Below are 27,454 nucleotides of genomic sequence, written 5' to 3'. Positions count from 1 at the left end.
TGTACATTATTACTCTGACTGGTTTTTAATGTCCACAAGTTTTGACTGCTTGAAATTTCTTTTCAAATTTTAGTTCTCAAAATCGTAAGACTCATAGAATTGCAGAGTTGGAAGGGACCCCCAGGGTCATCTAGTCCAACCCCCTGCAATGCAGGAATCTCAGCTAAGGCACAGAATCATAGAATATCTCTATGTAAACTAAAATAATACAAATTAGTTGCACTATGTTTGCAATATGTACCATTACAGCTCAATTCAACTGGCAGTGGGGCTATTTATTTAATTCATGCATCCATCCACAATACAGCGTGGGGTTGATTTTTGTTTCCTGAATCTCAGCTACCTTTTAAAAACACACACTTCTAAGATTCATTTTTGGCATTAGCTTGAAAATGCACAAACAGCTAATTCTGAAAGCTTCATCTGGTAGCACTTCATCTCTAGCACTATAACCTCACAAGTTAAAAATGGAAAATTCCTTCCCTGGAGCATCACACTTACTTAAGAATACTGCAACATTCTGACTATGGACAGTGGCTTACCCACCTGCTTCCTGCTGCAGCCCCCTAAAAGTCATTTCCAAGGGTCAGACAACCCTCTAGGATAGTTCTCAATGCCACATGATGGCAGAAATCCAAAGACGTCATCTGCAAGTGTCAGCAGAAGCTCCACTAAATTCAAACCCTACCCTTGGGATTATCCATGCTTCCACACCAATAAAGTTTATTCTGCAAAACTCAAAATATTCAATTTGTATTACTGCATTTGTAATTGGGGATCAATAGTCCTTGCAAACTTTTTTTTAAGCAATTGGAAGTGGTTTATGAGATGGTGTGCTGCTACTCTGTCTCCTTTCTAGAGTATGAAGTCCTTGTGGCATTCTCCATGTTTAAGTGTTACATCACCAGTGATGTTAATTATAACTGAGGATAGCCAGGGTTCCTCTTTATCCAGAATTTTAAATCAGCTCGGAACCTTAGTTTCAGATTCTCATTCAGCAGAAAGCCTAAACAGCCTTACTTAATAGCTGACCTAAGAGTTATGTTATGGTTAAGTCAGATGGTAAAACCCATGCTCCAGAAGGAACAAATGGGAGCAGAGAAGAGGAAACACACAACCCTGATTTCTGCTTCTGACTGCGTAAGCAATTGGAAGCATTACATTTGCACTAGCACAATCAGATTGCTTTGTAATGTGAGCATACAAATAATAAAGCTACATTTTAAAAAAATATAAATTCTAAAGTTGAACACTAATGAAAGGGGAAAGTAAAAATAAAAATATATGAAGTCAATGACAATCTAGTAAATACACTACAGGCAATAAAAGATGAGGGAAACTAGCACAAAAAGTAGGCTACAAAGACTAATATGGGTTTATCAACACATAATTTTTGAGTCTGGCCTAATTTAGTTATTGCCTTTGACATCATTTTGCTTTCCCTTTATTTTATAGAAGCACATTTTTTTCTGAAAATTGGCAATACCTGGATCTACCTGTCCTGTCTGGGAGACTGAAAGATAAAGGTCTGTAAAGAGAAGAATGGAAAGAACTAGAAAAGATCAGGTGGTTTGGAAAAAATGAGGAGTGACTTAAACGACCAAATTTACACCCAGCTGAACACTGCAAATACACCACAAGTATCCCAGTTTTTATATAGGACACCTTCCATGTCACTGATAGTGCCTGACAAATCTTTATCCTAAACTCTCTTACCAAAGGCTTGAAGTCTTACTAACTTTTGGAGTGAATGGCACGACTTCTGCTTCTGTGAACAGGTATCAGAAACTAACAGCTAAAATTGTTTATAGCTTGCAAAGAGAGAAGCAGAAGGTGCTGTTGTTCCATATCCTGCCCTACAAATTCAGCTGACAAACATTATGTTTTTAAAAATCATTGATTTCCAAGGCAATAATGCACCCATTTACTCTGGAACAGCCTTATTCACTTGTAACAAAACCATCCGGGGGAAATGGGGTGTGCAGTGGAGGCTAAACTCTCTAGAAGCTGAACAAACTTGACACTGCTTTGGAATGTCTTCCAAGTTCTGTGCTAGGAAGATTAAATCTACAGCTTCCGGAACCAATTCTGTTCACTTTTGGAAAATGAGCTTTGTACACAAATTGAGATAAACAAATAAGTGAACTCAGGACCTGGATCCAAAGAGCCACATGCAGTGCTCTGAGCATGTGCCAGGGCTTTCCCTTCCGCCTATTCCCGCTGCAACTCACGCTTCCTAAAAATGCACCTGAGGGTCAGAGGACACACTGGAATAGCATGGGGTGCTGGAGCTGAGAGGAATCAGACAGGCGCGCACGCACACATGCACACACACACCCTGCACACAAGCAGAAGGGGGACTTTGGATCAAAGCAAATATTTTGGATTAGTTAAAGTAGGTGTTGATATGTTAAAAAGTAGATCTTCAAAAGAATATATCAAGTAGCTTAAAAAGGACCAATTAGTATCTCCAGAGATTACATTGCCTTTTTTAATCCACTCTTAATTGGTGTTGTAACAAGAAGTGGTTCTAAGTAAAGCTAAAGCCACTATGATCTAATTACTTTTCCATTATTTACCTGTCAAGTTTTATACAGAAAATATAAGCTGAGTAGATGAAACAATGGAAATTGAGGTTAAGCTTGTCCACTTCACTTAAATGGCCTGCTTCGAGAGAATTAATTATTTGACAGTCTAAGTTACAGATCAATAATTTAAACCTTGGCTGTTGTTTAAACTGTGCTTCAAAAAAGGATAAAAAAACTTTTTTAGGCAAGTTCTCTTGAACCATCCATAGAAACTCAGTTCTGCATATTTTAAAGACAGATTGTAGTTTTCACTGATTAGATCTTTGCTGATATTCTTGCACTAGCATAGTGCCATGCATTGTTTCATGACCTACCAAATTTCTGTGCTTCTCAGCCAATGCTCTACTGCTCGTGTTAAATGTACATAAGATAGGCAAAGGGATGGAGAACGTCCAACCGATTTGCAAAAGCCATGTGAAGGGTCAATACAAACTGCTAGGAAACTCACCTATCAATTTTATGAGCAAACTAGTTGGAAAATGAGTTTCATTTGTAGGTAACACAAGGATAATGTGTGCCATACCTGTGTATATACAAAAGACTAAGAACTGAAACTAGATGAGGCATTAAATGCATGACTGAAGCTATTTGCCCTGGAAGGGAAGGGATTTGCCCTCATAGCAAATTTCCTCCTCCAGTAGTGGGGGAGTGGGGAGGAACAGCATGGGGAAAGCATTAAAGTGATGCTCTCCAGGACTGATTTTAAAAAAAAAATAATTAAAGACAAATGCAGTCATTTAGCTTGACTAGTTAAGAATTCCTGATTTCTTTTCTTTTCTTTTCTTTTGGTTTATGCCTTTTATATTCCCAGATCATTATTTGTGGGAAAGGCAAGATACCATATCAATTTCTAGGTGCCCATTGGTTTAACACTCTGGTTGTGTAACTCCAGACATACTGGCTTACATTGTTAGGAAGGAAAAGAAATCATTCCTAGGATGAAGTGGTGCTAGATGTCAAATTCACCAAGTTCTATAGTGTCGAACTAGATAGCACTTCAGAATCTAGGATTAGCCGTGATAATCTATTTCTTGCTCAAGCTTCTTTGGCCACTGTGTGCCACAGGAGTGATTAAACAGTGACCCTCCAAATGTTAACTGAACTAGCCCCAGCTCATGGCCAGAGATCATGGAAGCTGCAGTTCAGTTGCATCTGGAGGGATGCAGGTTGCCAATCTCTAGCACTGCATTTTATTAGCAGGTTTCCTTTCTGTTTAACATGCACACGCCCTTCAATAGGGTGTTCTTAAAAATCAACACAAAATTAAGCCTTGACTGAAGGAAGCTCAGAAATGTTTCTATACACAGGTGCCAATGGCAGATGGGAGTTCAGTAGAAGGAAAAGGGGGTGTTCAGCTATTTAAGCAATCAACAAAGGCTTTAACATGCTACATACTAAATGCTCATTTCTAACATTACATGTAGCTAAGTACAAGGCAATACTATACAATACATGACAGTTTCAAATCATGCAGGTTGTGTGACCATGCTCCAATTGGCTTCAATACTTTCCATTCTTACCTCAGATTTTTCCAATTTATTTTGAGCATCGATTTGGGTGACAATTTCATTCATATTTGTCTCCAAAACCATTCCGCCCATCACCATTTCAGCCAAAATATTATGGACCTAAAAAAAAAAAGACAAAAGAAACAAAGGCAAGCAAATTAATCAAATATTATTGCGGAGAGACTGGTGAAATGTGGACTGTACGAGGAAGCTATTAGGCAGATTTGTAGCTGACTGTCTGACCGAACCCAAAGAGTGCTCACTAATGGTTCCTAATTATCCTGGAAAAAAGTGGCAAATGGGTTACTGTGGGGCTCTGTCCTGGGCCGTTGTTGTTCAATGTCTTTACAGTATAAACAATTAGGACAAAGAAACTGAGGTGATGCTAATCAAATTTGCATCAAACTGGGAGGGGTAGCCATTGCCACTGAAGACAGAATAGGGTTTCAAGATGACCTTGATAGATTGGAGAACTGGGCCCAACCTAACAAAACGAATTTCAACAGGGGCAGGAAGAACCAGCTTCACAAATATGAGGATATTGACAAGCTGGAACATGTGCAGAGAAGGGCAACTAAAATGATAAAGGGTCTGGAAACCAAGCTTTATGAGGAACAGTTGAGGAAACCGAGTATGTTTCACCTAGTAAAAAGAAGACTAAGAGGAGATATGATAGCCATCTTCAAATATCTAAAGGACTGTCACATGGAGGGTGGAGCAAGCTTGTTTTCTCCTGCTCTAAAGGCTAGGACACAAACCAATGGATTAAAGTTACTAGATCTAAAGGAACTGGCTCTGAGAAGAGAAAAGGCTCTGTTTCCCTAACTCTACAGGAACAAATGGAGAAATTGTTTGCTAGTGTGGCAGAAATTGCAGCAGGACTGAAAAGCGTTACTGATGGGCTGAAGCAAACACAAGATCAAGTCTCATCAGGAAATACAGCAGTGAATTCAGCGATAGAAAAACTTCAAGCGGATATAAAAGCTGATATTAAAAATTCCACGCAGACCCTAGAAAAATCAATTGGGCAAATTGAGGAGAATGTAAAGAAGAACAGAGAAGAGATTAATAGGATTGGGCAAGAGGTGACCACCTTGAAAAAGGACTCAGAGGAAATTAAAGTGGTTAAGGAAAAAATAAAAAAGGTGGAGGAAAAATTGGACAATTTAGATTTGGAACAGATAGAGAATATTGGAACACGACAGAGGTCTGTGGAAGAGTCCCTTGCGTTTCTGCAACTACATCAAAGAGAGGGCAACATCCGCCTAAGAAATCTTCCAGAAGTGGAAGGGGAAGACCTAAAAGACTACATAGTGAAGTTATTTTCAGGATTTTGGGAGATAGAAGAAATCAACGTCTCAGCGCGCATAGTGAAGGCCTTCAGATTTGGTCCAAGAGGTTCCAGAGGAAAGAAAAGTAACAAAACAGTCAGCGACTGTTTGATTGTGTGCCACGATCGACACGATAGGGACTTCTTTCTGGACTGTCACTATAGAAACAACCTGGTGGTAGAGCAGAACAAAGTAATTTTTTACAAGGATATCCCCAGATTTTTCCTTGACAAAAGAGTTCCTTACAACGATTTGGCAACTGAGCTTAGAAAAAGGAAAATCCCCTTCAGTTGGGAATTTCCAGAAGGCCTGGCATTTTCGTTTGAAGGGAAAAAGATAAGAATAAGGTCCCTGGCGGAGAAACAGAAGTTCTTGGACAAGCATCTGGAACAATTTAAAGGCACACCACTCGACCCAGCACAATTTTACAGGTTCCCAGAGGTATTCCCACCACCGCCGGGACCACCACCAAGTCTACCAAGTCCAGGCAAGGATCCAGAGGAAGACAAGAAAGGAGAAGCAACTGGAGGAGAAGACTAGAGAAAGGAAAATGGCGCTCAAGTTAATGACATGGAATGTCCGGGGATTGAACCAGAGACCAAAGAGACGCAGAGTGTTTTACAGCATAGAAAAGAAGAATTTGGATATAATATGCCTACAGGAAACCCACATAGCCCGACGTCATAGAAGATTATTACAGAATAAAAAACTAGGCCAAGAGTTTATATCATCGGATAAGGTCAAGAAGAGAGGAGTAGTGATATACGCAAAGGAGAAATATAGCCCAAGACAGCTTTTTAAAGATGAAGAAGGGAGATATATCGCAATTGAAATTAACATACAAGGCGAAAAATTCTTGATTCTGGGACTTTATGCACCAAATGATGGAAAGTCAATCTTTTATAAGAAAATACATGACTTGCTGTTGGACTATTTGGATTACAAATTAGTTTGCCTTGGAGATTTTAACGGTGCAGTTTCCACATTAATGGACAGATCTCAAAGAACTAAATTAACGAATGATGGGAAACTCCCAAAGACTTTTTTCGAAATGGTGGACAACTTGAATTTGGTGGACTCTTGGAGATTAAAAAATCCCACAGATACAGAGGCAACATACTTCAGCGAATCTCAGCAGTCATGGTCGAGGATAGATTATATTTGGATTTCGAATGAATTGGCTCCAAAAATACAAAAGGCAGAAATTGGCCCCAAAACTCTTTCAGACCATAATCCTGTACAGTTAAATTTAAAAATGATTTCCAAGGATTCTTTTAGATGGAGAATGGATGACGCTTTGATGAGAAACACCAAGCTAGTGGAAAGAGCGGCGAAAAAGATGAAAGAATATTTCCAGATAAATTGGAGTTCAGAAGTGGAGAAAAGAATTGCTTGGGATGCAAGCAAAGCTGTAATGAGAGGATTTCTCATTAGTGAAAAAGCAAAAAAGAAGAGACAACAAAATGCAGAGATGGAGAGATTGTTGAAATTAATCAAAGAAAAGGAAAAAGAACTAAGAGGACATCCCAGATGTGTTAAAATTCAAAAAGAAATTAAATACTTGCAATCCCAATATGCCAATATAATGAATCAGGACATTGAATGGAAAGTGAAAATGATGAAGCAAAGAACATTTGAATCGGCCAATAAGTGTGGAAAATTATTAGCTTGGCAATTGAAGAAAAGACAAAAGGCAAATGTCATCAATACCTTGGTAGTAAACGGAAAAAACGTGGAGAAACCAGAGGAAATCAGATGGTGTTTTCAAAGATTCTACAAGCAACTGTACAAGGAGGAGAAGATAGATGAAGCAGAAATAGACCGATTTCTGGAGAAAAACGGATTGCAAAAGGTCCCAGAGGAAAAATTAGTTACTCTCAACCACCCAATAACGACGCAGGAAATAGAAGATGCAATAAATAACATGCAATTGGGGAAGGCTCCAGGACCGGATGGATTAACAGCGAAATATTATAAGACAATGAAAGACTGGCTATCGCAGCCACTAAGAGAAGTTTGCAACAAGATATTAGAAGGAGATAGGGCACCAGAGACGTGGAAGGAAGCCTTTATCACACTGATTCCAAAACCAGATATGGATGTGACTCAAATGAAAAATTACCGTCCAATATCCCTCTTGAATGTGGATTATAAGATTTTTGCAAATATATTGGCTACAAGGTTGAAAAGAGTGTTGAAAGACTATATACATAGAGACCAAGCAGGTTTCTTGCCAGGAAGACAAATTAGTAATAATACGAGAATTATTGTGGACATTTTAGAAAAACTGGAGAGAAACATAAATACAGATGCGGCACTATTGTTTGTCGATGCAGAGAAAGCATTTGACAAAGTTTCTTGGACATTTATGAAAAAGAATTTGGAAAGGATGGGAGTTGGTGAAAAGTTTTTGAATGGAATTAATGCCATCTATACAGAACAAAGAGCTAAAGTAATTGTAAACAGTGTGATATCGGAGGAGTTTGAAGTTGAGAAGGGAACAAGACAAGGGTGCCCTATCTCCCCTCTACTTTTTATCACGGTCCTGGAAGTCCTCCTGAATATGATACGAAAGGACAAACAGATAAAAGGAATTCGTGTGGGAGAGAAGGAATACAAACTACGCGCCTTCGCAGATGATTTGATGTTATCCCTGCAGGAACCGGAAAGCAGTATCCCCAGAGCCCTGGAGGTAATCGAACAATTTGGACTTGTAGCTGGTTTCAAACTAAACAAGCAGAAAACCAAAGTTTTAGGAAAAAATATGAGTGCAGAACAAATCCAAAGAATACAGGAAGGCACTGGCCTCAATTTTGTCAAAACAGTAAAATATCTAGGTATCAATCTCACAACCAAAAATCTGAACCTGTACAAGGACAACTACGAAAGACTGTGGACGGAAATAAAGAAAGACATGGAGATATGGACTAGATTGAAATTGTCGTTAATGGGAAGAATTGCCGTGATAAAAATGAATGTCCTACCAAGGATGCTGTTTTTATTCCAAGCCATACCAATTCTGGACAAACTGGACTGTTTTAAGAAATGGCAAAAGGACTTATCAAGGTTTATATGGCAGGGCAAAAAGCCAAGAATTAAGTTTAAGATTCTAACAGACTCCAAAGATAGAGGAGGCTTTGCCCTGCCGGACTTAAGACTTTACTTTGAAGCAGCGGCCTTTTGCTGGCTAAAGGATTGGTTTAAACTAGAGAATGTTGATGTATTGGACTTGGAAGGACACGATAACATGTTTGGTTGGCATGCATACCTTTGGTATGACAAGGTTAAGATCCACAGAACTTTTAAGTCACATATAGTTAGAAAATCCTTGTATCAGGTCTGGAGTAGATATAAAGACTTGTTAGAGAGAAAGACCCCTAGATGGATCTCTCCAGTGGAGGCCAAAGCCTATAAGAGACCGAACATGTCTGCAAATTGGTTAAGATATATGGACATACTGCAGCAGGAAGGGGACTCTTTTAAGCTAAAAAGCTACGATCAAGTGAAAAGCCAGGTCCCCGACTGGCTGCACTATCATCAGGTATATGAAACATTTAAAATGGACAAAAAAGTTGGTTTTCAAGTAGAAAAATCAAAACTGGAAACAGAACTGATAGAATCGAATTTTAAAAACCTTTCCAAAATGTATAATCTTTTGCTAGAGTGGCATACGAAAGATGAACTGGTTAAATCGTCAATGATAGATTGGGCGAAGGATGTAGGACATAATATCATGATGGATGACTGGGAGGGATTGTGGCAAAAAGGTATTAAATTCACTGCTTGTAATAGTTTAAGAGAAAATATAATGAAAATGGTTTACAGATGGTATTTGACACCAGTTAAGATAGCTAGGATGAATACCAAAATGTCAGATGTATGTTGGAAATGTAAACATGCGAAAGGTACCTTTTTTCATATGTGGTGGTTGTGCCCAGCGGTAAATGCTTTCTGGGATAAGATTTATAACGAACTCAAGAAGGTAATGAAGGTTACCTTTTGTAAGAAACCAGAGGCATTTCTTCTGAGCATAACTAGTGAAGAGATACCCAGTCAGGATAGAGTGTTTTTTATGTATGCCACAACAGCAGCGAGAATTTTATTGGCAAGAACATGGAAAGGCGAAGAGATACCAACGGTGGAAGAATGGCAGATGAAGATGATGGAATATATGGAACTCGCAGAACTGACCGCCAGAATCCGGGACCAGAGGGAGGAGAAGGTGTCACGAGATTGGAAGAAATTTAAAGACTATTTGGTTAAATCAGTAAAATTGAGCATTTGAGCAGAATTAAATAGAATAGCGGCTTTAGTAGGTATATGTTAGACAAAATTGCCACTAAGATATTTTGTGTGAAAGATTTAATTGTTAGAAAATATGTTAAGATTTGGTGTTTAAGTTAAGATATGATTAAGTAAAGTAAAGCACATTAAAAATAGAGCAAATGTGAATAGAATAAGATACAAAGCTACCTAGAAAGTATATAGGATTTTGAAGACAGTGGAGGGAATGGGGGAAGTCCCCAAAACAGAGAAGATAGAAACAAGGAAAATAAGAGGATAAGTGTTAGTTTAAAGGTTTGTACATGTCTCTCTTTATTGTAACTGTTTGATTGTGTTTTTGTGCTGTGTTTATGCATTGTATTTTTTGTATTGTTAATGTTGTTGTTTATGTTATGTTTCTTATTTGTTTAATAGAAAATAATAAAATCTTATAAAAAAAAAAAAAAAATAAAGTTACAAGAAAGGAGATTTTGACTAAACATCAGGAAGAACTTTCTGACAGTAAGAGCTGTTTGACAGCGGAACAGACTCGTTCAAGAGGTAGTGGATTCTCCTTCCTTGGTGGTTTCTAAGCAGAGGTTGGATGGCCATCTGTCATGCATTATCTAGTTGAGATTCCTGCATTGCAGGGGATTAGGCTCTTAAATTCCTTTCTTCTTTGTAAAATTAGTAACATAGCAAACATTTAAGTTAGAGCTGTAACACTGGTTGCCCATAAGACGCAGCTAAAATATTATGGACTTAATCTTAAAGACCCGTAGAAAACATGTGATTACCAAATCATCCAACACAAAACTGCATACCTTCTTTATGAGGCCCTTCAAATTGTTTGCAAGTACAGTATTGCATGAAGATTACATATTGATGCCTATATATCCTATGTTTACCAGCTTTCCATACTGGATATTTCTTCGTCAGCTATAAAAGCTTCCACATTTGCAGAACACTGTCAGCACATGTTTTTAACTCATAACACAATGTAAAGTGGAACTGATTTTTTAAAAAATAAAATACTATCCTCCAGTTCAGGGAGCTGCCACATTGAAAATTTTCCAGTAAAATGAGACATGGGGTCTCACACTTGTATAGTACAAAAATATTTGAAATTAAATCATTACAATCAAGAACCTTCAGGTGCTTTGGCTGCATGCAGCTGAGTAATTTTTTGCAGGTATTGTATCTGCCTCAAGCATTACTGTGCAACATATGCAACTACTCTGGCATTTCAAATGCAGTACAGGCAACTCCCCATTTGCATGCAATAAGCCCGTGCGTGATACCTGATGTGCACACCATTTTCGACACCGCAAGGGGGCAGGGCGGAACTCAATCCCCACGTAAATGGGGAGCTGCCTGTATATAAGTTACACAGAACATTCCAGGACAATGATTTCCAGTGAGGGCTCTATGTGCTGAAGTTGCGCAAATCAGGGTAAGTGCACTTAGTTTACATGATTTATCCCAATAGCTGTTTTTCTGCCTATTTCAAAATACCTTGGCAAAGAACAGATTTGCTGAAATCAACAAAAGAGGGAAAGCGTAAGCCATGGGGGAATAAGACGCCTAGGAAGCACAGAAATATTAGATTGCTCAGAAATCACATCACTGAAAACATTTCAGCTTCAGGGTGGAAGAGTGTTAAAGAATGTTCTTAAAAACTGGAAGGGCAACATTTTTCATCCTCCTTCAAACCCAGATGTAGAGACAAATTAGCAATTGTTAGTTAAGAGGAATACTCCCCATAGGGAAAAGGTGGGGGGAGCTTGCTGGTCTTCATAAACAGACATTTACTGTTCTAGTCCACATCTGATTTCTTGGAAGAAGTAACAATAGCCTCAGAGGTGTCAAACAGTGAAGCCGGAGGGTGGGGGAAAATTCCCTATACAAGGGAGCAAGTTCAGTTAAGGCGCTCAGAAAAATTGTTTTCTAGTATCTTTAACCAACTGCCTTTCTGCTGCAAGTTATTATAAACTTGGCAGTGCAGATACTTAACAAGTCATGCTCATGTGGAAGAAATTTTGACAACCATTAAAAGCAACTTTATGTTCTTTACAGAAACTTCTGGCCTGTTGTGTCTTTCCCTAATGGAACAATTAAGCAGCTTATTGCCTCCACTGCTTCATTCTCTCAACAAGCATCAAGCTGTTCTACAACTTGGGGCGGGGAGTGGGGCAAGTACTTTTAAGTTTTCAACCCACACAATTTTCTTAGAAGTTTTTTGTTTTTACTGTCTAAGCAATATGTTCTTCTCTGCATGGAAAATTATATTCCCATGGACAATATACTAGCTTGAGTCATGCTTTTCTGCAGCTACCAGATCGGAAAACGTCAAAAGCAACTTACAATTCTGAATTAATACTACATGCCAAAGGAATCAAGGGGTTTTCTGTATACCACCAGTTTTTCCTTCATAGCACAATTGTATGCATTGTTAAGTTTCAGAAGTTAAGTCTGCAGTATTCAGGGCAAGGAAACCATGTGTAGGATAGCAGATCAGTGAAATGGAGGTCAGGAGGTTTGACTTGACAAAAGAAATACAGTGGTGCCCCGCTAGACGAATGCCTCGCTAGACGAAAAACTCGCTAGATGAAGGCATTCGTCTAGCGGAAGGCTGCCCCGCTAGACGAAAAAGTCTATGGGGCTGCCTTGCAAGACGAAAATTTTTCGCCTTTTTTTTTCGTTTTGCGGAGCGCGGCTGTCATTGCCGCTCCGCAAGACGAAAAACCCGCTAGACGAAAATTTTCGCAGAACGAATTATTTTCGTCTAGTGGGGCACCACTGTACTGCAAATATGTTTTCAAAAATACATGTGAATTTTACTATTCACTTCTTAGGGGTATATTTATTCAGTTAAAAAGTAACTAGCTAATATAAAATGACATTTGAACAAGGAAAGGGACTGTTTACCATTCTGACAGATACAAGAATGTGATTTTCTGGTCAACAGAATACTCTGAATTCATGTTACAGCAGCTCACCACACTACCTTATCCACATGGAAAATTAAATCCAGTTCACAGACATTCTCAAAGCACTTGTCTAGCGTTTCTACGAATACCTGTGGGGAGAAAATTTGCAAGGGGTCAAAGTTTTATAGCAACTCCATCATTCCATTATGAACAAACTGTGAATGTGGCAATCAGAACACAGAAGACCATCAAGAATTATGGAAGTTTAATGTATCTGTATAACATGTGGGGTTAACACAGAGGATTCTCTTGGCAGATCCCAAGTACGTTATTGAAGATCAAACTTCACTAATGTGACAGCTTGACATTCCTGTTCCTTAGTCAAATATAGCATGCTTCAAACAAAATTCACACTTTATTACTTTAAATATTTCACACTGTGTCTTTTACTATAGTCTGAAAGCTTTACTATCAAATTTTTGTGGCACAGTTTATACAGACATGCTGAAATGCTTAACCTGACAACAACAAAACAGATTTGAGAGTGGACTAACCAATTTAACATTTAGTCTCATCTGCCCAAAGAGACAGGCATTGCCTGAACATCGCATTAAAATTTCTAGACAGTTGCTTTATTATCTGCTAAAGCTAGAGCCATTTGTAGTATACAAGTAGCACACTCATACTGCTTCTATTTAGGAGCTATGATGTTCTGCCACAAACACACAGTAATGCATGCAGATTAATCCGTTTAAAAGGAGACAGAAACTTACTTTATTTAGTTCATGACTACATAAGGCTATTACTAAAAGCAGCATTTATACTGACTATATACAACCAAAACACATAAAAATGTTCTGAGAAAGAGCAACAGAGTTCATTAAAGCTAGACATTTGCCTCAACTGGACTCCCAAACATTAGGGAACAATTTTAGGTAGAAAATATATTTTCCCCTGAAATCACTAAATGTCTCCTAGTGGGCCAGGGTGGCACCTATCAAAATGATTTTCTTCCTGCTTTCAAATATTACCGTTTAAAATTCTGCCAGAATGTTTTAATAGTAAAAAATACAAACCTTCAGTACAAGGGGAAAGCGGTGAGGGGGGAAAATGCATTATATATGCACCAAAAAGAGGAAGTTGGGGTTACCAAGCTTCAAGGTGTATTACAACCAGGGCTTTCTTTCACCCAGAACTCGCCAGAACTCAGTTCTGGCACCTCTCAGGTGAGTGCCACAGCTATTATAAGAGAACAAGGGAGGTGTTTATGGTGAGTTCTGGCACCTCTGTTTCTAGAAAAATAGCACTGATTACATTCCTTTCAATTAAAACAATATAGATAAATAGAAATAATCATATGATCCCCTAGAGTTCAGTGGAACTTTACTTCATTCTCTATTGCTATAAACTCTTTTATTCCTCTCAGTTAAACCATCTGCACTGACAGGTTGCATGAACCATTTTTAGGAGCTACACTGTAGACCTGGAAGTAATGGGTTAAGATTTTAGTTTTGCCCATCAACAACACTGCCCTTGCTTCCTTTCCAAGCTCACCCCCAGCTTTCATCCTCACCAAATATAAGCATTTTGAAGCATGATGGGAGCAGGGATATATGGCATGACGGATTAGGCCCATCCTGAGGATTATCCTAGAATGCATCTCACATATGAAAAGTCCTAGACTTTCCTTTCTAAGTACTGTAACCACAATAGGTTACCCAGTACAGCGGTATACTGATTTTTCCTGAGAGACACCCATAAATATTTTTATAAAGTGAACAAACTTCTGAACTGAAGCTTAATGAATGGATTCTCTTTGCTAACAAAATATTAATACTAATAAAAACATGTTTGTACAAGGTTACATAGCATCATAACATGAGCAGACTGGGTTTTTTGGGGGGGAGGGTTGTTGGGAGGGGCTGCTGTTGTTCTTTTTGTATCTTTATTTTAGATTTTGTTGTGATTTATGTGAAGATTATTCAGTTTGGCTTTGTATTTTTAAATGTTTCATTTATTATGACTACTTTTGTTATGTTACAGTTATTCTTATTAATTAAATTTCTATACTGACCTTCATCCAAAGATCACAGGGTGGTTTACAATGTAAGAACACAAAAATACATACCATAATGACCAAAAAATCCCTAACACCCTGCCCCAAACATATAGTTTAAAAGACCATAGATTGTTTTGTAAATCCAAGACCTGGGGGTGTTTTTGCCTGGCACCTAAAGATATGTAATGAAGGCACCAGGCAAACCTCCCTGGGTATGTATTACAACCAAAATTTCCAGAGTCATTTCAAACTTTCAAACTTGTACAATGATTGCCACACTACAGCTAGCCTTTTGTTTTGCTGTGGTAGGACACCCTCTTGTGGAACAAAATGGAATGCGCCCCTCCTTTAACTAATTAAAATTAAGCATAAAAAGTGGCATTTTAGCCTGATAACAGCTCTGCAGGCTGATAACAGGCTTGCAAAGACTACCTGGTGAGCATTATAGCATTTAACTGTTCTCCATGTAATACCACTCTAGCCACATCACCAGAATGGTCCTGACTCAGATTGTAGAGTATTTATTTTAACCCACGTAGCCCTGTTAAACATTCACATCCTGAACTGCTGACTTCTTATATATCTAACACATTTCAAAAGAATAAGCATGCAGCACAATTCTATATATGTTTATTCGGAAGTACATTCCACTAAATTCAGTAGGTCTTAATCCCAGTTGCTTTAGGAATAGGTTTCAGAAGTTACAAAAACATACACCACTTGATTACCACAGATTACATATGTACACAAAATGAATAGCAACAGAAACACTTTCAGAAATGATTATTTTTGCATACCATGAAAACCTAGTGCCTCATTTCCAGTGGGAATATATTTTATTTTCCAAGCTATTGTTACATGCAGGCAATATTTTGTTCTAAGAATGGTTCTCCAGAGCACCCAATCCAAGTGAGCTTCTGTTCAAAGTAAGAAACTGTGCTCCCAATCAGCTTCCTAGCACCAATACCAGAAGCAAAACATACAATAGTGTGGCCATTGTTGCATAATTTCCTCCCCATACAAGTATTAATACTCAGTGTTGAGAAATATTGTCAGTATTATTATACAGAGGCATGTCAAGCCTTACAGGCAAGCAAATACACAGGTCAGTTTAGACAATAGTTCACCCAAAATATTTTTAGCAGAATAAACACTTCAGGATTTCATTACCTTACTTCTAATGATGGACATTGTAGATTTATTTATTTATTAGTAGATAAAATAAAGAAAAACAACAGCTCAAAAACATACAAAATCCTCTATAAATTACTTACTTGTATTAAATCTAAAATGCCAAGTTCACTTTCTGAAGAATCAACACAGAAGACAAAGTACAATGTGGCATAATGTCGGTATATCAATTTGTTGTCAGATCCACCTATTAATCTAAAACAAAACAAGATAAACATTAACAATTAACTGCAACATTCCAAGTTGCATTTGTTAGCAGCTACAACATTTTTTAAACTAGCAGGTAAAACTGGGGACAGCTCCACCTATTGATGCAGCAATAAAACTGCTAGAACATTGCAAAGCTTAACCATGGTCCAGAACGGTCCCAAATTTGATAGGGAAGTGTGTCAAGACTTTGTGTGTTCTGCATTGCAGGGGGTTGGACTAGATGACCCTTCAGATTCCTTCCAATTCTATGATACCTGCAAGACTGCCTTACTCCATATATGGCCACTCAGCCACTTCAATCTGGACAACTAGCACTGTTACAAATGCCAGAACACTCATTCTGCACTTTTAAGAAATCTGTATTTTAGTGTGGCAGCACCCACACTTTGGAACTCCCTGCCTGTTGAAGGGGGGCAAGCATCTTCCCTGTAGTCTTTTCAACCCCTGCAACAAACATTTTACTTTAGGCAAGCCTATCCAGACATGTATCCATGTCATGTTTTAATGTGGTTTTAGCTTGTTGTTGAGTTTAATTATTTTTTGCTTGTTTTGGAATATTTGTTCTTGATTTCTTTTACTGATAATTGTATTGGGTATTTTGGTAAACCACTCTGAGCAGTATATACATGTTGTCAAATAAATAAAACACACATAAAAGTCAAAACCATTTAAATCAGTAGGCAGTGACTCCTCATAATAAAAACTGTATCATATAAAATGTACAAACATTGTAAAGTAAAATATAACAGATAATGTACAAACACCAACCTACGTTGGTACTGAAAAGGGTAACTACCCAAATGAACAACAACGCCAGATAAGAATGTATATATGCCTTCTTCTAAAGCTGGTAGTTGCCAGTTCAGGCAAAACAGAAAGCTACAGCTAAGTAGAGACTTACTGGATCACTTTGGGCATATGCAAAGGGACAGGCAAATGAAAGGATCATTCATATCTCAGTGTATTAAGCTAAGAGTGGTGGTCCTAATGCAACAACATGTGCTTGCTAACATAGTAAGGGACCTAGAATCCTACAAGATCTGCCCCTGGGTTTAGCCAGCCAAGCAAAGCCATCTCCCAGACCATTGCATTTATATTTTGTATTTATTGCATTGTTACTATAGTATATCTATTTATACATTTTTCACTGTCTATTGTCACAGCTCTTTGTTTTGTGTTTGCTTATACTGTATTTTCCGAGACTGTCTGTTTGTTATTTGCTATTTATCTCCCAGAGTGTGGCTGCTGTTGCATGCTGACAGCTTTTAGGAATCACAGGTGAGAGCTGAGTGCAGGATGGGGACCAAAGGTGGAGAAACTACCCCAGAGGGAGCACAATATGTACCCCATCAGAGGCATGACCCTTCCTCTAACACTCCATACAACCCTATGACACCAGTGACAATTCTGGCCACCATCAAATAAATAAGCATCACAGCGGAATATGCACATTGTCTTCTAAGCGTAAACATTTTACAGGAAATATCATGGGTTTTGATGTTGCACTTGTACAAAATCAAAATAATGTTGACAAGTCAAGTCTTCAAAGTGGGACACTTTTCACCACCTTCATATTTCACTTTAACAACTGTGAATACAATTCAGGATACTTACAAGCCACCTTCAAGGAAATTACAGACATTTTCATCACGTTTTGAGACTAAATGAAATGTTTCTCTGATAATTTGTTGCTGTGTATCTTCACTCTGGGGGGGGAAAGAGACTAGAGTAGTAAAACAATCTATATTTCTAAATACAGTTGGATAGCATAAGCACTGCTCCATCCCTATCCAGTGCTATGCTCTCTAAGTAACAATTTTGGTGCAACATTTTAGGAGGGATAATGTACACACACACACACACACACACACACACACAAAGCCTTGGTACTGTTCCATACTGTACATTGTTTCAGAAACAGACAAAATATCAACACAGAGAAATATCTCCCTCCTAGTGAAAGAGAAAAAAAGTTAACTTTATTCTGAATGGGTAATACAGAAATGCTGGAACTGATTTCTTCCGGGGGGGGGGGGATTCAACTAGCATCTCAGATTTTGCTTTGGGGCAAGAGTAGCATTTAAACTAAATTATTTATCACACACAAACTGATCCAATTCCAGTAAATCACTACATTAAAACTTTAGTATATTTTGCACAGCCACATTTTTTTCCATTTCTAATTCATTATCAGAGTTTTGTGGCACCTTACGAATGGACTAATTTATTATGACATCAACTTTCAATAAATTTGTTTGTCTAAGGTGCCACAAAACTCTTAAGATTGTTTTCGCTGCAAAAGGCTACCACAGCTATCCCTCTAGTTTAACTCTCAAAGCATAGAACTGAGTGACTACCTAAACAGAGATTCATCCTCTGAAGCATAGTCAAATCATCATGTCAAGCAAGATGCTGTGCACAAAGACACAAACATCAGATTTGTACCTAGCCCCTTAAACTTTTACAAGGTGCATTTAAAAATCCTTCTTGACAAGTTTTTTGCACTTACTTCACCTAAGCTGCTCTGTAACTCTACCACATTATAAAATTTCTATATTAGCACAACACAAGAAACGAGCTTTGCTTATGCAAATACATACATTTTTGCAGTATTTAAAAATGACTTTAAAAAAAATCACTTTTGGAGTTACTAAGGATGGTGGCTCTGCAATTTTTATACAGCATAGTTCTCATTCTATCCTTCTCCCCTCTGACAATCACCAAGTAAAGGAACCAACTAAGAGTCACTTTGGGTTCACATGTAACTTTTCTACAAGTACACCTCTTTGTATTAAAACCCCCCCGGCAAATACATCATCATGAAGAGCAAATGTACATGAGTTTCAATGTGCAAACTTAGCACAAACAGAATGACCACAAGTACAAAACAGACTTAAGGATACTCACAATTTTCTGATTGGAAATGGTAGCACCATGTTTCCTCTTGTCATATGGGAAGCAACCTTTAAAAGTGACATACCCTACACATTTTTGTTCTGCTAACAAACATCCAGTTTTTAGTACCTTTTCTCTGTGTGTGTATTTAATAGTGCCAAACACTACAAACTTGGAATTCATAACCGTTCAGGATCAATACCAACCATAACCCCAAAGCCTGGCTCAGTATCACATGTCACTAATTAGAAGGAAGCATCAGCTAACAGGCAACATAAGAACTCTTCAGCATCAAACAATAATCACCTGCTTCTCATCTTACCCATTAAAATACTATTAGAGCTGCCATCCTCCTACCCATCCCACTCAGCCCAATGTTCTGAAATACAGCAAAGCAATCCCCTGTGCCACCAACATTTATCTTTCTTCACCATTCAGCATAACAATTCAATCTCCTTGTTGTTGTTGCTGTAGTTGGCATCTGGCTGTCTCAAGAGACAATGGAGTTCACCTCCGGGAGCAAAATCAAACTGCTGGGTAGCAGCACTGATCTCCTGGGGGTACAAGCCTGGACAGTGTGAATGTATGTTCTGGGTCACCCATATAACAAGACTCCCCTCTACAAGGTAGATGGAGCTGCTTGCTGATTCCCTTACATGGACTAAGACTAGTCTTGATATGCAGAACTGGAAAGCATAGGTGGAGCTCATTTTAGGGGCAACACTGTCCCCAGTGTCATCTAATATCTGCATGAAACAACTGGTTGGGTTGTTCATGGTGGGCAGTTGTAACTCTGGTGATGGCAATGTCTGTTTTGCACAGGACATTAGGAAAGGGGTCAGGGTGAAACTAGGCTTTATTTCACCCAAGTCAAAAACCTAGCTTGGCACCCACATGCACATTTGCATACACACACAGGCTGGGAGCCTCAATGGCACCCCTCTGGAGACTTCACCAGGGGCAAAAAGAAACCCTAGCTAGCCCCCCTCCACCCCATAGCTAAGGCACTGGGAGGGTTGTTACCTCTAGTGGGCGACACGTCATGCTCTTATATCTCCATTAAAAAGAAGGCACTTTTCACAGACCTGGAGAGCCACTGCTGTCAGGGGCAGCCATGAGCCAGATGACCCGGTGACTTAACTTCTCACAAGGCATGCTTGCGATGGTGGGTCTACGGATACGAGCCAGAAATTCTTCAGCCCCTGGAGGCCAGGATACGGTCGGCAGGTGATGCAGAGCAGCACAGGAACCGACTCCTAGGGACCCAGGCCCCTTCGCTCCCTATCCCCCAAATAAGGTGGGGTGGGGCCCCCCAAAGTGGATGAGCGTTGCCATTCCAATGGTGTGTGTGCACGATGTCATGTGATCAGTTATAAGAGGCAGGGCTTACCTGCTCACCCCCCCTCCCCATTATCTTATTCAAGTCAGCAGCGCGGCTTGATAGGGCCAGCGCCAACATGGGGGGGGGGAGAGAGAAGAAATGCCGAGGAGGGAGGGAAGGAGAGAACATGTGCAGAGTGCTTTCCCTGAAAGTAAGCCATAGGGGAGGAAGTGAGGAATATTTGTTTCTCTGGACTGGAGCCGCCTGGGCTAGGGGTGCCTCCTGAGCAGGGCCGGATTTAGGTTTGATGAGGCCATAAGCTATTGAAGGTAATTGGGCCCTTTCTATGTCCAGCTGTCCTTTGTCAACAACAAATTGTCGCTGTTTTTGTGTTGAATATATGCTATGGTAATTTATGGACCTAATAGGTATCTAAAGCCATTTGCACATAACAAAATATGTATTTTATCAAAGTACATCCAGGTGTTTTTTTTCTTTACATTTTTGTGGGGCCCTAAGCTATAGCTTGTCTAGCTTATATGTAAATCCTGCACTGATCCTGAGGGAAGAGGGCACCTGCCTCGCAGCGCCAAGGGAAGCGGCGGCGACCCCCCCCCCCCATTCGCAATGAGCTCCCCCGCCACACAGCCACGCCACCGAGTCCCGCCGCCCGCTTCCCGGCGACCTCCCCTCTTCCCCACTCACATAGCGCTGGTAGAACTTGGAGAGCCGCGGCTTGCCATGGTTGTTGAATATCAGGATGGCTTTAATCATGGTGAGGGAGGAGCAGCTGCTGCTGAAGAACCTAAAGAGAGAGGCGGTTGGGGGGAGGGGGCTCTGCGCCTCCCCCAGTCCGAGGCCCGCGACTCCGGCCCCCTAAAAACCCGCCTCTACCGAAACACAAGACAGGCGCTGCTGGAACCGCTCCTCGCTCACGTGATGACGAGATTAGAAAGTGGGGGGACGGGGATGAGAAGCGGTCATCTGACTGACGCGAACTACAAGGACGGAAGCGCGCGAGGGACAAAACGGCGGCGGCGGCGGCGCGGTCACGTGTCCCTGGCAGGAGCCTATGAAAGCGAGCGCCGCTGAAGATGCTGCTTCCGCTGTTTCGTTACTATGTCGGAGGTGGGCGAGGAGCAGGAGCAGCCCTGTGCTGCTGCTGCTGCCGCCGCTGCTCCTTTTCTGCCTCAGGAGGGCGGCCGGGGTGAAGGTGGCGAAGATGCCCCGGAGGGCGTGGCCGGGCCTACGTTGGGGGTGCTCGAGTCGGCTCCCTCTTCGGCCGTTTCCCCGGTGACCGAGGAACCTGCGGGAGACACCAGGAAGAAAAGTAAACGGGCGGGTGGCGAAAGGGCCGGCGAAAGGGAGAGGCTGGAGGGAGGGTGGGTCGTATTGGTCGCCCTAGGCAGGTATCGCAGGCCTCCCTGAACGGCTGAGGGGGCTCACGCTGTGCTGTCAAGTTTCTCAAAGGTCCCGATCTATTGTCCCTCTTACCTGCCAGTTGTGCTTACGTTGATCTTGCTCTGCGCCCCAGGCCTCCATGAATCCAATGATTTCTTCTGGTTCCCCACCAATAAATGACACCCGTATTAATAAATATTATTGCATGTACACATGGGTGTAGCCAGGATTGGGAGCCGCCCAGAGTGGCTGGGCAAAGGCAGCCAGATGGTCGGGGTATAAATAATAAATTATTATTATTATTATTTATTTTATTTTACGTTAGGGGTGGGCAGGATGCCCACCTGTCACCATCCTCCCTCTGGCTCTGTTTAGCAGATTTGGACCGAAATGTCTCAACAATAGTTGTTTTATATTACTTTCTTTTGACCCCAAATGTTCAGAAAAATCTCAAAATCTACAATTTCTACTTCTAGTTAAGTATTTTTATTTATTTAGTTGATTTGGGAACACAGCTCCCCCCCCCAGCTACACCCATGAATGTATATCCTGCTGTACCTCAAGGGCTCAGCAGCAGTATTTTAGGTACAGTATATAAATTCTACAATTATAAGATTTTTGCAAATTATTCTGTTGCATTTCTCCTTATCTGTTTCCTACATTTTATTGGTTATCTTTCAGTATACTTCAGTGACATGTTCTGCTGTGTTTCCATTTGTTCTCATTTGCAATGTTCTCTGCTTTCTAGTTGATGTTTTGCTCAAGGCTGTTGGGGATACCCCTATAATGAAAACCAAGAAATGGACAGTAGAGAGAACGCGCACAATTCAAGCCCTTATTGACTTCATCAAAAAGTTTCTCAAACTAGTGGCCTCGGAACAGTTGGTATGTGATGTCCTCACTTCCCTGTTTAGGAATATGAGAGCTATCGGTAAGAGATGAATCAGAGTAGGATGCTGCTGGGAAGCTCGCAAGCAGGGCACGAAGGCACCAAATGTTCCCTCTAGTTTGTCCCCACCCATCTCTAAAATATATACTTGATGAGTTCTAAGTCCCCAAATCTATTTGGAAATTTACTACTATGCACACGGGTAAGCTTTTCCAAGGTTATTCTCATAGTAGTAGAATAATGGCTTTAGAGATTTTGAATTACTGGTACCTCTGTTGGTTTCATTAAATCTAGGCTGAGCTGAGTTCCTGAATGGATTTAACTTGAAAATAAATGTAATGTGGGCATCTTCAAGTGAATGGTTGAGGTTCTAGCTATACATTTATGCTGTTGTCAAAAACAACAAAAGACAGAGAAATATAGAAGCTATTAAACTTGAACTATGAAAAAATAGATGTTAGATATATGGGTGCAAAAGTACATGTTATATACTGGCAGTGGTTTTAGTTCACAAATGCTAACCCAGTTCTGAAATGATTGTTGTGTTGAAACTGGATATTTTAATATTGAATCAGCTAGCTCATTGTTCTCAACAATGTTTGATTAAGAGCCATCCATGAACACCAAACATAAATGGACTCATATCCAATCTAGCTTTCCTGCAAAGCTTTCACAAATAGCCACTTGGCAACTATCCATAAAGGAGCTTCGGTTGTAGCCTAGCAGTTATCCTGAGGGCAAGTTGTCTTTTCTTTAACTCCTGTTACCCAAAGGACTTCGAAGTAGCTATGAGCTGTAGGTGAGCTGGAGGAGGAGCAAACTCCTGCCAGCTCTTAAGTCCTCAAGCCAGTAAATATGGGTAGGTTGGCTTCCTCCTTTGTACAATGAAACTAATGGGCCTATTCCTCATAGTGGTGCAGCAATAAAACTGCTAGCACATTTGCAAAGCTTAGCAGGGCCCAGTATAGTTTAAATTGGATGGGGGAAGCGTGTTGAGATTCCTGCCTTGCAGCAGCTTGGACTAGATGACCATCAGAGTCCCTTCCAACATGACAATTTTATGATTCTTGGGTTCTTCGTCTTTGTTGAACCTTCAGCTTATAGCTAGCTGTAGACTGTTCTTCTCTTAGCCCTGTAATTGCAGTGACAGGATTCTGATGGAACACAGGAGAGAATATTGTCTGATAAAAGTTTTCTGTTTAAACAGAGTAACTTCCTCTAAAACTTACCAAGTATTTCTTTCTCATACAGTTTATTTATGTGAATCAGTCTTTTGCTCCTTCACCAGACCAGGAAGTTGGAACACTGTATGAGGTAATTGTCAGCTTCTAAGTATTTCCTTTTATCTTCTTTACATTAGAAACTAAGGCAGGCATAGGCAAACTCGACCCTCCAGATGTTTTGGGATTACAACTCCCATCATCCCTAGCTAACAGGAGCAGTGGTCAGGGATAATGGGAATTGTAGTCTCAAAACATCTGGAGGGCCGAGTTTGCCTATGCCTGATCTAAGGGCACCATTCAATTGTTTGGATGAGGCAAAGGTTGCCCTGCCCAGAACAACTTCACCAGCACAGAGCTCTCTGTTCCACCCACTAAAGGACAGTCCTACCAATGTCAATCCACAAAAAGGTATTCCAGAGAGGGAGGGAATGTGGCTGAGCCAGCCTGGAATCCATTAGTCAGCTCTGCTGCCATGACTTGGTGGCTTTGGGCCCAATGAAGCAATGAAGGGTGGAATACTTTACCAACTTCAGGCTGGCATAGCCTAGAGCAGCCTTTTACCTGTCCTTCCAAATGCAGCAGTGGTTCAGTGAGTCTCACTGGATTGCTCTGTAAGAGGTTTCAGTTTGATTACCATTTCACTCCATGTCTCCTGGAGCAAATGCAGCATGTAACTTTCAAAGTATGTTGTCAACAGGTGGCAGCATTTCATAAGAAACCTTCAGTAGAATGTTGGCACTTGTATTGGGCTGTATAATAGTGACCCAACAGTTTATAGGTTTAATTAAATATTAAATTTGTTTAACTCCTCTGTGTCTTGTTCTTTTGCAGTGTTTTGGAAGTGATGGCAAGCTTGTACTACATTATTGTAAATCTCAGGCCTGGGGATGAATTAGGAGCTGCAAGTGCTTGGGATTCTTAGAAAATGAATGGGCTATAAAGATCTTCAGAAACATTCCCCAGGGACAAACTGAAGGAATGTCTGCATTGTTACCCATGGAGTTCACTTTATTCTCCCTATTTTCTCTACTTGTCAGTATAGGAGATAAATACAAGAACTATGTAGCCTCCCGGCTTCCATTTTCTTCATTTGATCACTTGCTTTGTGCAAATAATTGCGTGTGTGCCATCTGTACAGCTGAGCTGCCTGTCCTTGCTCCAGGATGTGAGTCTTGTTTTGAAAGGACACTATCTCCTGACTTGGAGAGTACATGGATCATTATTTCATCAGGCTGCATGGAAGTTTACAGCCTCCCTTTTAGGATATTTATTGTAGATGGGCAGCTGAAGTATCTGTATATGTATAAAATAGTTACATTTTCTTATGACTATTTGTTTTAAACACAGTTGCTGGGATTTAACTTTGGAATCTGTAGTCCCAAAGAGACTTTAGGATGGTGTTTCTCAAGCAGCAGCCCTCCCAACTAATCTCCTTCCTTCCCCTTATTCACTACACAACAAAGTATATACAATGAAATGCAGAAATATAAATGTAGGAATATTGGGCAGCTTTGAGAATAAAGGTTAACATTTAACAAATTATGAGTTTGTTATTGCTTGTTTGTAGAGCCCCTTTGACATTTATATTCATTGTAGACTTTCATCTTGTATTTCTTACAACAGGTTGCTTCAAATTAAACCTACTAGACCCTGTAGGTGAATGAATAACTTTAAACACCCAAAGCGACCTTGTAGGAAAGTAGAGATCACACATTAGCTTCTCTTATCTTAGCTTCAGGAAATAAAATAAACTGGAAATAGGCAGTACCAGTAGTGACATACCATTTCTCCATTATCCAAAACCTATTAAATGTGAATTTCACAATAGATAAGCTTTCCAAGTTTGGCCTGCATTATTTCTTCCTGGTTCTATTGTTGGTATTGTTAGATTAACATTTAAAATGTTAATTTCAAAAAAAAAAATGCAGCACTGATCATGCTGCAGTTGTCTAAACTCAGTATGTGAAGACTGTTTTATAGCCCAGTATAATGGGCTGTATGAATAAAATATAGAAACACCAGTGAGTCAACAGTGTGATGCAGCAGCTAAAAAAGCCAATGCAATTCTGGGCTGCATCAATAGGAGTATAGCGTCTAGATCAAGGGAAGTAATAGTACCACTGTATTCCGCTCTGGTCAGACCTCACCTGGAATACTGTGTCCAGTTCTGCGCACCACAGTTCAAGAAGGATACTGACAAGCTGGAACATGTCCAGAAGAGGGCAACCAAAATGGTCAAAGGCCTGGAAACAATGCCTTGTGAGGAACGGCTTAGGGAGCTGGGTATGTTTAGCCTGGAGAAAAGAAGGTTAAGGGGTGATATGATAGCCATGTTCAAATATATAAAAGGATGTCATATAGAGGAGGGTGAAAGGTTGTTTTCTGCTGCTCCAGAGAAGCGGACACGGAGCAATGGATTCAAACTACAAGAAAGAAGATTCCACCTAAACATTAGGAAGAGCTTCCTGACAGTGAGAGCTGTTCGGCAGTGGAATTTGCTACCAAGGAGTGTGGTGGAGTCTCCTTCTTTGGAGGTCTTTAAGCAGAGGCTTGACAGCCATCTGTCAGGAATGCTTTGATGGTGTTTTCTGCTTGGCAGGGGGTTGGACTGGATGGCCCTTGTGGTCTCTTCCAACTATGATTCTATGATTCTACGACCACCATGAATGGATGCGACAAAGCAAAATATCATTGTCAGTTGTGTGTGACAAGGTAGGACAATCTACACAGATCAAGCTATACAGCCAAGAAGACAGTATGCCACAGTAAAATATTTGATCTATATGATAGTGCCATTAAAGGAAATTGAAATGGTTCAAGGAAGTGCTATAAAGTGACTGATAAGCTTTCGAGTTTCCATTGTTCTTAGACAAAGTAAAATGCTAGCAACACTTTAAAAATCCATTACAAAATATAAGTGGAGAATTTGGGACTTATAATCAATCCTAGAAAATGTAAAGCACATTGTTATTAAAGTGCAACTATTTAACACTGGGCAAGCTGCATTTTCCCAACTTGTCATTAACTTAATCTGGGTGTAAGGAAGGGCTTTCTTCCCCCCCCCCCAAAAAAAGCCACCCACTTAATGAAACATTTTATTGCTGGCATCAGTGGAACTCTTCTTGGAAGTATGAATCTGTTGCTTTTGCTGAACAATGCAGGACTGGAATTAAATGGTGGAGAAACTAAAACCGTTTTCAAAGTGCAAAGTTTGGAGATATTTGCTTGAATCACAACTAAGATGTGAAGATGTGCTGGTCCATGTCGTGTACAAGCAAAGTTCAGCAGCATTTCTCTCCTCGCCGTCCCCTTAATACGGAGCCAGAGGAAAAGTTCTGACAGACCTTACAGCTTGCTTTCTACTTTGTGGGAAATCTACTTTAATAGACCCTTACAATGGTATTCTAGTGTTACTTTTGAACAATCTATTAATGAAAAATGATAGAGAAATAAAAGTAGCCTTTCCGTCCTATGAAACAGGCAGAAATCTGCAGTGTTCTTTCCAAAGTTTTTGGAGTTAAATGTCGCTGTAGATTGCTTTCCCTTAAGTCACCTGCCTGCTCAATCAAGTCCCTTATATACCTTGCTAAAAATTGAAAACTTCTCTTCCATATTCACTCATGGGGAATGAACTACAGTACTGTA

The 27,454-nt window shown here is 40.0% G+C and overlaps 2 protein-coding genes across 3 annotated transcripts in view; one reads left to right on the top strand and one right to left on the bottom strand.

Annotated features, from left to right (window-relative positions):
- Positions 1–21,177, bottom strand: part of AP3S1 (adaptor related protein complex 3 subunit sigma 1) — a 28,520-nt gene extending 7,343 nt beyond the window's left edge. Inside the window, exons 1-6 of one of the 2 annotated variants that reach the window (XM_033163650.1) lie at positions 21,002–21,177; positions 17,695–17,786; positions 15,954–16,065; positions 12,698–12,769; positions 4,109–4,216; positions 1,487–1,528 (exon numbers count right to left, since the gene is read on the bottom strand). In XM_033163650.1, coding sequence (XP_033019541.1) covers positions 1,493–1,528; positions 4,109–4,216; positions 12,698–12,769; positions 15,954–16,065; positions 17,695–17,786; positions 21,002–21,070 — 489 coding nt within the window. In that variant the 5' untranslated portion in view covers positions 21,071–21,177 and the 3' untranslated portion in view covers positions 1,487–1,492. The remainder of the gene's footprint in view (positions 1–1,486; positions 1,529–4,108; positions 4,217–12,697; positions 12,770–15,953; positions 16,066–17,694; positions 17,787–21,001) is intronic. The other variant, XM_033163649.1, reaches the window with a different exon arrangement.
- A 223-nt stretch (positions 21,178–21,400) lies between these two features.
- On the top strand, positions 21,401–25,351 carry ATG12 (autophagy related 12). The gene is made up of 4 exons (XM_033163648.1): positions 21,401–21,626; positions 22,446–22,582; positions 23,838–23,900; positions 24,641–25,351. Exons 1-4 carry the CDS (start codon positions 21,416–21,418, stop codon positions 24,698–24,700), a joined length of 471 nt encoding a protein of 156 aa, XP_033019539.1. The 5' UTR covers positions 21,401–21,415; the 3' UTR covers positions 24,701–25,351.
- Positions 25,352–27,454: the final 2,103 nt, after the last annotated feature.

This window comes from Lacerta agilis, chromosome 11, assembly GCF_009819535.1.
Source record: "Lacerta agilis isolate rLacAgi1 chromosome 11, rLacAgi1.pri, whole genome shotgun sequence".
NCBI classification, from domain to species: Eukaryota; Metazoa; Chordata; class Lepidosauria; order Squamata; family Lacertidae; genus Lacerta; species Lacerta agilis.
This window is presented reverse-complemented; position numbering and strand designations above follow the sequence as displayed.